The sequence below is a fragment of the Cynara cardunculus genome (assembly GCF_001531365.2).
Source record: "Cynara cardunculus var. scolymus isolate 2C chromosome LG 11, CcrdV1, whole genome shotgun sequence".
In the NCBI taxonomy this organism is placed as follows: domain Eukaryota; kingdom Viridiplantae; phylum Streptophyta; class Magnoliopsida; order Asterales; family Asteraceae; genus Cynara; species Cynara cardunculus.
The window spans coordinates 14091413-14100639 of NC_037538.1; the positions used below are offsets into that span (position 1 = coordinate 14091413).

General features: G+C 36.9%; 2 protein-coding genes across 2 annotated transcripts in view; one reads left to right on the top strand and one right to left on the bottom strand.

Moving 5' to 3' along the window:
- LOC112521440 (cytochrome P450 711A1) overlaps positions 1-3246 on the top strand; it is a 7624-nt gene extending 4378 nt beyond the window's left edge. The window contains exons 3-5 of the mRNA XM_025130300.1: positions 1438-1590; positions 1742-2495; positions 2645-3246. Of these exons, the coding sequence (XP_024986068.1) occupies positions 1438-1590; positions 1742-2495; positions 2645-3070 (1333 nt within the window). The 3' untranslated portion in view covers positions 3071-3246. The remainder of the gene's footprint in view (positions 1-1437; positions 1591-1741; positions 2496-2644) is intronic.
- Positions 3247-3258: 12 nt separating this feature from the next.
- On the bottom strand, positions 3259-5465 carry LOC112521441 (protein IQ-DOMAIN 1). The gene is made up of 5 exons (XM_025130301.1): positions 5312-5465; positions 4969-5229; positions 4499-4726; positions 4186-4299; positions 3259-4100 (listed from the first exon to the last, which is right to left on the bottom strand). The coding sequence occupies exons 1-5, from the start codon at positions 5372-5374 to the stop codon at positions 3417-3419; spliced, it is 1350 nt and encodes a 449-aa protein (XP_024986069.1). The 5' UTR covers positions 5375-5465; the 3' UTR covers positions 3259-3416.
- Between the last annotated feature and the right edge of the window lie 3762 nt (positions 5466-9227).

Sequence of the window (9227 nt, forward strand, 5' to 3'; positions counted from 1 at the left end):
GTAGTTTGAATCAATGATTGCTGTTTAATCCTCAAATCTGGAATTTTGTGGCTCTTGATTTTGGTTTCGGGTAGTGGTATAGTATTAGTAGGAAAGGATCATCGATTTTGGACCCTAAAATTTGTTTGACTTTGACTTCCAAAGTCAAATCCAGAGTAGTCAACACCGACACCAGGACCTTGTAAGAACCTCGTGGCTGTCCCTTATCATGTTAACCGTGAGATTTTGAACAAGATCTCCGAAATTTGGAGACTCAAATTTACATGTGTTTAGGGTTTTTTATCGACATGTATAAAACTATAGCCGAAGTTATTTAGGGTCAAACCATTAATTGTTTGGTTTTGGGTTCAAATCATTAATGGTTTAGGTTTAGTTTCAGATTGTTAATCGTTTTATGTTTAACCCATTTTTGTTCAAAACGTATGTATTCTCTGTTATTTTATTTATGTAATGTAATCAAAAGTTTTGGATGTAACAGAGCCTGCAAAAAGATTGGTACGTCCCAACCTCTTTCCTTAACTTATCAAATTAACAATAGTAGTTCTTCCTTTTTGTGGGTACATTTACTCTTTCAACATCAGTAATTATTATATTAATAATTATAAAATCAAGAAAAAAAAGTAAGATCCAAGGTTTTTACTCAAGCACCTAAAGGACATGAGGTTCTTATAAGAAACTCCATAGTAATAATTCTTACAAGCAATTACACTTTTTTCTGATAAGAATCATACAGTGGAGATCCTCTGATTTTTTGAGTTTTTCTATAATAACTGAAGTCACTGATCCACCGGTTAGACGGGAGGTTTAAGTTTGACTCCATGATTTGATGCGGATGTTGCTAATATATTCGTTGGACTCAAATTAACATAGAAGTTTGATTTTGGTTATGTTTGATAAATTGGCTGATAAGTTACTTGTTAATTAATAAATTAACAGATAAACTAGTTTGGTAACGAAAAACATTAAATGATAAAAAAAAATGAAGGTAAATGATCATGTGAGAAAGAAAGTTAAGGTGAGAAGCGTAAGGAGAGATTTGAACCCTTGATTACCTTTAATCTTAAACTCACCCATCAATCGCACTTGATACAGGGATTGACCTGGTACATTTTGATCCATCTCATTCTAACGTGTATCCATGGTGAATGAAATGTGAACTCACCCTATTAAATGAAATGTTGTAAATGGAGAAATATAATCTATAATATTGAAAAGTTGACTTGATTGAAGTACACATTGGGCCTGAGGCCCATGATTGATGATTAGAAGACCGAATGACCGATCCAATCCTTTGGGCTCAAATCAGTTACGGTTTTCAATTGGAGGCCCGGTTAAACATGGGTCGGGTTGTTCAAGTTATTTATGGACTTGAAAAAAGTCAAAACATACAAAAAGAGTTGACTATTTTGAAAAATTGAAGTCAAACATGTGAATCAGGTTTCACATGGGCAGACAGCCACTGGTTATTGTGGCTGATGCTGAGCTGTGCAGAGAAGTTGGCATCAAAAAATTCAAAGACATTCCCAACAGAAGTATCCCTTCTCCCATCATGTCTTCCCCACTCCATAAAAAAGGGCTTTTCTGGGTCAGGTATTCAGACCATGTTTCAGATTTATATCTGAATCAGGTATTTTCTTTGAAGAAATGAGCTTAATGGGTTTCCAAAAAAGAAATTACCTGAATCAGCATTCAGCTCTTTTTTTTCACATAAGTTTTCCAAAACATCGAGTATAAATTTCAGGGATTCAAGATGGTCAACCATGAGAAACACCATCGTCTCTGTATACCAGCCATCACACTTGGCCAAATTAGTCCCAACGATGCAATCCATTGTCGAAACCGCACTTCAAGATCTCCCAAACCAAGATCACGACATAAATTTGAATGAACTATCGCTCAAAATGACGACTGATGTGATCGGAAAAGCTGCTTTCGGCTTCGATTTCTGCCTCTCGAAGCCCAAGCAGCATCAGCACGGCGATGAGCAAATCGACTCGTTTTTCAGGCAACACATTTACTCCACAACGATGCTCAAAAATGACTTATCGGGCTCGTTTTCGGTCATCCTCGGCCTCCTACTACCGATCCTCCAAGAACCCTTTCGCCAGATTCTGAAACGAATTCCGTTCACCATGGACTGGAAAATCGAACAAACACTCAGTATATTGAGTAGTCAACTCGACAAGATCGTGATCAAGAAAATGAAGGACAAAGAAAGAGGATCGCAAGATTTCTTGTCGCTAGTATTGAATGCGAGGGAATCGGAGACGGTTTCGAAGAACATCTTCACCCCGGATTACATCAGTAGCTTAGCTTACGAACATCTTCTCGCTGGATCAGCAACGACGTCATTTACACTCTCATCGGCTGTTTATCTGGTTTCTGGGCATCCGGAAGTCGAGAAGAAGTTGCTTCAAGAGATAGATGCGTTTGGTCCACGCGATCAGGTTCCAACGTCTCATGATCTTCAATCGAAATTCCCGTATCTTGATCAGGTAAAGTCCAATAGCTCYATAACCTTCATTTTCCAATTATACTATAACAAAAATAGGTTTATATATCGAAATGGTTTAATCCTACAAGCAGTCTATTAGGACACTTAGAAGCAATAAAATGTCTCTTGAATGTTTTATCTTAATTGTAGGTGGTCAAGGAAGCAATGAGGTTTCATGTAGTTTCTCCTTTAGTAGCAAGGGAAACATCGACACGAGTCGAGATCGGAGGTTACATACTTCCAAAGGGAACATGGGTGTGGATGGCAGTCGGAGTTTTAGCCAAGGATCCCAAGAACTTCCCGGAGCCGGAAAAGTTCAAACCAGAAAGGTTCGACCCGAATTGCGATGAAGAAAAACAACGACATCCCTATGCCAACATTCCCTTCGGGCTTGGACCTCGAGCATGTATTGGTCAGAAATTCGCATTGCAAGAAATCAAGCTTGCACTGATTCATCTATACCAAAGATACGTATTTCGACACTCGCCCAACATGGAAAACCCGTTAGAATTCCGTTTTACCGTTGTTCTCCACTTCAAATATGGAGTCAAGGTTCAAGCTATAAAACGAACGTAAACGGCTCGTCTCTTCGTTGTCATCAAGTTTTCAAAATCCTTAGTAACCGGTCTCTTTAAGCTATGTCTGACAAATTAGCTGAAACTATATGCTAATAAGCTTATTGGAACGCTACTAGAAGTAGCTTTTCAAAAAGTCAGCATATTGCTAAATAAACGGGGATTTTTCAATAAGCTAAAAAATAATAACTGCAAATTTCAGTTGTTTTTTCATTTAGACAAACGAATGAAAGACTCAAAAGCATCAAGAACTCCAATTACAAACACACCTTACTATTTTACACCATTACAGAACAACAAGCTGTTGAACTTACCAACAAATTCAAAACCCAATTCTGCATACCATCTCAAGCATAGCAGCTTCGATTCCTCGAGCTTTTCTCGACTCGGGTAGCCAGTGGTCGAGAAACCGACAAATTAACAGAAGAAGGATCAGAACAGTTGCTGCTGTTCGAATCAATGTTGCATAAAACCCCCGAGTTTTTAAGAAAATGGAAATCGTCCATCGACTGCCGGTAGATTCTGGGAGACGGGTTTCTCTGTTTAGCCTTTGTTGATTGGGTCAAGCTCATATAGCTTGGTTTATTGCCGTTGTTAATGTTAGTAGTCTCTTCGGTTCGGTCCACCGAGATTGGAGTTGTGGTCGATGTGCATAGAGATGATGAGCCCGAGCTTCCTTCGAATCGGAACTCTGAACTTGGGCTGGACGATAAACGAGTCCGTTGGCCAGAGATTTGAGGCGGTTTTGCCGATATTCTGGTGGTCACATTGTTTCGTCTCACTTTAACCATCTCGGGTTCTGATGATTTCGAGTTTGTTAATTTATGGTTGTCCGCACAAACTTTGGATGGCGGAGTTGTTTCCAAAGGATCGTTCTGGCCTTGCTCCATCAGGCGATTCTCCCATGGCTTAGCCGACATCCAACGCTCAAGCCAACTCCAGCCCCAACTATTCTTGTCGAACTGTTGGCTCTTAAGAGATGTTAATGAAGCATTTGTTCTTGAATCCAGCCCTTGGTTTGATTTCCATTGCTACAAATCCACAGATATGAAGGTTTGATTATCTATGTCTATCTGATATGAAACTCCAACGAGAAAGAACGAACAAATGTTTTACCTTTTGAGCAAGACCATATGCTAGTGCCCGTTCGCGCCTAAAGGCACCCTCTTGCCTCATTTGTATCTTGGCTTTAACCTCTTGTAAAGTTCCTCGACGATCACACCATCCTTCCTGGAGTTTTGAAGGGCATAATTTCAAGAATGATAAACCAAACCGACTCGGTAAATCCCATTCGAAAGTAGGATCTGGAAGGTGAAATGTAGGCAGACTTGACCTCTACCCCAAAGAGTAGAGTAGTTCTTCCCGGTTTCAAGAAAGATGTTGAAATAAAGCGAAATAGTGAACCAATTTGAGTCTTGATTGTAAGTACCTCTGCCTCTTTCAAGAGCTCGGCTTGGGAGCGGCGTTCGTTGAGCATGTTCTGGACCGCCTGGCCTTCAATGGACATTCGAACACGACGAGCCCTGACTCGGGCTTGAACACGAACCAGAGCCTGCATGCACCTTAAGGTCACAGCAGCCTGTTTCCGGACCTGCCGTCCGCGGACTAAAGCTTGAAGCCTTACCACTCCTTTCAAAGCTCTTAATGCTCTTCTTGCCTATATGAATCCAACCTTATGATCATTAAAAATTGTATCTTTCCAAGGTTTACATATGATTTGAAAACTAATTACATACCCCTAAAATACCATCTAAAAGGTTAAGGAAATCATCAAAATACTAGATAACGATGGATTTGGGTAAACCACGTATACTAATTACTCCACCTTAAAGATTAAATTTTCAGACTTCATACAAGCAAATTATCAAACAGATGGAGGGTGAAAAAAAAATAGGTTACCAGAAAACCACGAAAAGCGGTTTGGATGCGAATTGCAGACCACTCTTGTCTGACGGCCTTGAAGTCTTTGGGTTGAACCCTAACAACGGTGGCAACAGCAGCCGAGAAAGCATCGGAATCGACAACAGATGACGAATCCGAGCCATCAGATGCAGATGTTGCTCCTCTGTGGCTTCCCTTGAAACCCTTCCAACCCAAACCCATCTCCCCTGATGAACTCCTCCACAACTTCCATTTCTTACCGCTCCTCCCCACTTTATCCTACACAAAACAAGTACGATTGGATCAACAGAAACCAAACAAAAGAAGCAGACACAAAAGGGTTCGAAGAAGAATGGGTTACCTGATCAAGTTTGTCTGATTTTTTGAGTATGAGGGATTTCATCCATTTTCCTGAAGCACCCATTTCTTAAACCTGCAATTATGAGAAGGGTGAATGATGAAGATGAATATGGAAGGAAGGAGAAGAGTGAATGGAAGTGGGTGATTCTTGGGAGTAGTAGAGGGGTAGTTATTTTGTCTTGTAGTGTTTGAAATTCAAAAGCAGCGCAACGGGCAAGAAGAGGAGATCGTGATTCCCGCTCGAGGAGGAGAGACAATAAATGTCAGGTGTAAGAGAATGCCATTGGGGTTTGGAACTAATTACGAAAGTGCCATTGAAACGGTTCATAAAAAGAATCGAGTGTCTGGAGGAGTGACTCTTGTCGGCATCATAAAAAGGTCCAAACACATGGACCTAAAAGTTACAAAGGACAACCAAAAGCAATATATTATTTTCAAATATTTTTAATTAATTTTGAAAATTCAATTAAAATAGTCAATTTTTTCATAATGGGTTTAACTTTTTTTAACCATTTTCAAACAAGAAGACAGAACAATACAAAATAGGATAGAACAATTGTTCAATATTTGGTAAGATAAAACTGGACAGAACAAAATAAGTAAAATGACCAATTTATCCTTGATGACTTGTTTATTTTAATTAATTTATGTAATTTATTAAATTATAATAGAATAATTAATTTTTATAACAAAATATATCATTTGAAATTTTCGTCAAAACAATTAAAATGAAACCAAATAAAAAGTTTATGTAGCTTCCAATTTTTATTTTTATCTCTTTTATACATTATTTTTTTATTATTAATATATCATAGCCGGATACCCGGTTCCGCTGCTCACCCCTAATAAAAGTCATGTCAAACATAGGACTGAGATCCATGTCTTGTTCTGTCATGTCATGTCCAGCGTACCAAATGCAACCTTAAGGGTGTTTGCTGTTCGATTTTGGGCTAAGCCGCAAAACCGCACCGATACAAGATGCATTTACGATGTGGTTTATGCAATTTTTCCCTATCACACTTACTGCAATCGATAAAGAAAGTTACATTTAAATGATGTAATAGAATTTTGACTTTATAAATCATGTTTTCTAAATTGCGAGAGGGAGAGGGAAAAAGGCAAAAGGGAACCTTGATGCGTGACACTTGGCTTTTTCATACGTCTTAAAAAACCAAACATATTTTAAAAAAGAGTAAATTACAATTTTGGTCCTTGTGGTTTTATAAGAATCTTCGAAAATGGTCCTTGAACTTCAATAATTGTAATTATCATCTCTATTGTTTAAACTTTGCCTTGAAAGATGTTCATTGACTTAACTCTTTTAATTTTTTTTCTGATAAGTTAGGGGATACCTTAGTTTTTTTTATGTATTATCTTTAATAATTAATGTATAATATTTTCTAATAATATATATATATATATATATATATATGAGTTATATATACATATATGTAGACACATAGAGAACCTTCTTCCTCCATTTCTGGCATCCGACATCTCCATCTCCGATAGCTGTCATCTCCATCTTTGGCAGTCGCCATCTAAATGAACCATCGTCTCTGGTAGCACCCTCCTTACCCCCACCTTCCATCTCCGTTTTTCCAACGCACCCTCCAATACCGACCAGCATAGAAACCCAAATCCACTTTGGTGGTCTTCTTCGACAACCCCCTCCATCACCGATCAACATTGAGATCCAACACAGTGACGATACTCCCTCATCGTCAATGACGTACATCTTCGGCAACTCCCATCTCCCTTCTCACCTTCCATCTTCGTCCAAAACATCACATATCCCGTCTCTTTTCTCCATTTTCCCCAATCCCACTACCTATTCTCTCAATGGAATCCGGACAGTCGAATTGATTGAATCGAAAAACGAGAAGATGATGGCTAGTGGTAGCAAAAATGCACATATGTAAATGTGGCACAACAATGGTGCAAGTATACACCACTATTGAGTTGTTTTCAAGTAATAACGTGGTAAAATACTGAAATCGTATCCATAGGGATCGGATTCAAAGTTTCGAGTAATAAGCTGAGAATACAATGATTTCAATTACAGAAGAAGAAAATATATTTGAGCCAGTTTGGTGCTTTTAACAATGAAATCTAAATAAGTAACTAAAATGGATATGAGTGTAAGTTTCACTTAAAACAATTATAGTAACAAAATAGTCAGATACTTTATAAAAAAATCGTCTATAAAGATCCCGATCTCTCGAAAGTGAATCTTTATAGATTCTGCCCACAAAGTCACCACTATTGTTGACTCTTAATCTTGTCGATTTAGCAAAGTTGGCTAAGAATATCAAGTTCGACTAGTATTAAGATTTATACTCAATTCTCTTTGTGATATAAATCTCAACAAAAGTTTGAACTTGAATAAATCATACAAAACTTGCATCTCTACATGATTATCAAAAGACTTTTTCAAATCTTTGTGTATCACTTAAGTCTTATTTCGAATCCGTCCATCTATGGGTCTAAGATCTAATATTAACACTTCAAAGTGATCGGCTTATCCATGTTGAGTTTAAGTCCCGGCTCAAGCGACCAAACTTATAAAATAGCAACGATAGCAACACTTAGGTGTCACCTACTAGCTTTAAGTTTGACTCACACTCAAACCCAAAAAGTGTGTAGCTAATAATTAAAGTGAAAACATAGTAGAAGAAGATAAATACTTGAAAGCTACTTGCATTAAAAATAAAATACAAATTATGCCCACAGTGGGCAGCAGCTGAAAATTAAAAACTTGAAAAATAAATTACAACTACAACTACAAAATGTAAAGACAATTTGGAACTTCTACAGTGCTACAACTCTCTTTCAAATAAATCTCAATGCCTCTTATTTATAAAGAGGGAAAAGGAAGACGATGAACTTTACCCGATAAAAAAAGACTTATTTAAACTTCTAGGTGAAAGGGTTTGCATTTGGGATTTGATTTGGATTTGGATTTTGTTAAATGTTGTTGGTGTTCGTGGGATTGGATTTGGATTTAGGGTTTGATTTAAGGTTTTTGATTTTAGGATTGATTTATGTTGATTCGTATTTTAATTAAATTTGTATAATTTTGTTGTCAAATTCTTGTGTTTAGCATGACGTTCTTGGAGAAGATGAATATGCAAGAAAAATAAAATAAATACAGAGTTGATTAAAAAAGGTGTATAATAACAAAGCTAAATTGACAAATTTGCGTTCATATTTAACATGAAAAATAGACGGTTGTTTGTCTTAAGGGACCAAATTCAAAAATGTCTACATATGTAAAGGTTTCTTTTGTAATAATGAAGTTAAGAGACCAATTCTATAATAATCGACATACATTAAGGACCAATTATGTAATAATCGACATACATCAAGGACCAATTCTGTAATAATCGACATACATTAAGGACCAATTCTATAACTTACTCTTTTATGTATGTAATTTAGAGGAGGGTTAATGATTTACCAGTGTGAGATATCACATTGTTCGAGAAACCCTAGATGTTGTCGGAGTAAAGGATCGTCAACAAGGTCCGTTGTAGATTCTTATCTAAGACTTGTATCATTTGATAATGTCATGTGAATCGTTAGAAACATGTGAAGTGCATGACTAACTCAATAACAAAAGTTTCGTAAGGGGACCGGAGCAAACTACCATGATACATAAGATCTTTTTTCTAATAATATATTTATCAATTAATATATAAATTTAAAATAAAATATAGGGAAAAGTACAATAAAAACCAATGGACTTTCTTGTTTGGAATGATTAAGTCCTTGGACTTTTTTTTGGAACAAATAAGTCCTTGGACTTTTTTTTGGAACAAATAAGTCCTTGGACATTCCAAAACATGTTAAATAAGTCATTGGATAATTTTTTGGAACAAATAAGTCCTTGGACATTCCAAAATATGTTAAATAAG

Excerpts from the sequence above, each read along its gene's own strand:
- LOC112521441 (XM_025130301.1), bottom strand. The coding sequence starts at position 5,374 with ATGGGTGCTTCAGGAAAATGGATGAAATCCCTCATACTCAAAAAATCA. Across the intron at positions 4,300-4,498 it reads AGCTCTTGAAAGAGGCAGAG|GAAGGATGGTGTGATCGTCG; the intron begins GTACTTACAATC and ends TCAAAACTCCAG. Across the intron at positions 4,101-4,185 it reads CATATGGTCTTGCTCAAAAG|CAATGGAAATCAAACCAAGG; the intron begins GTAAAACATTTG and ends GTGGATTTGTAG.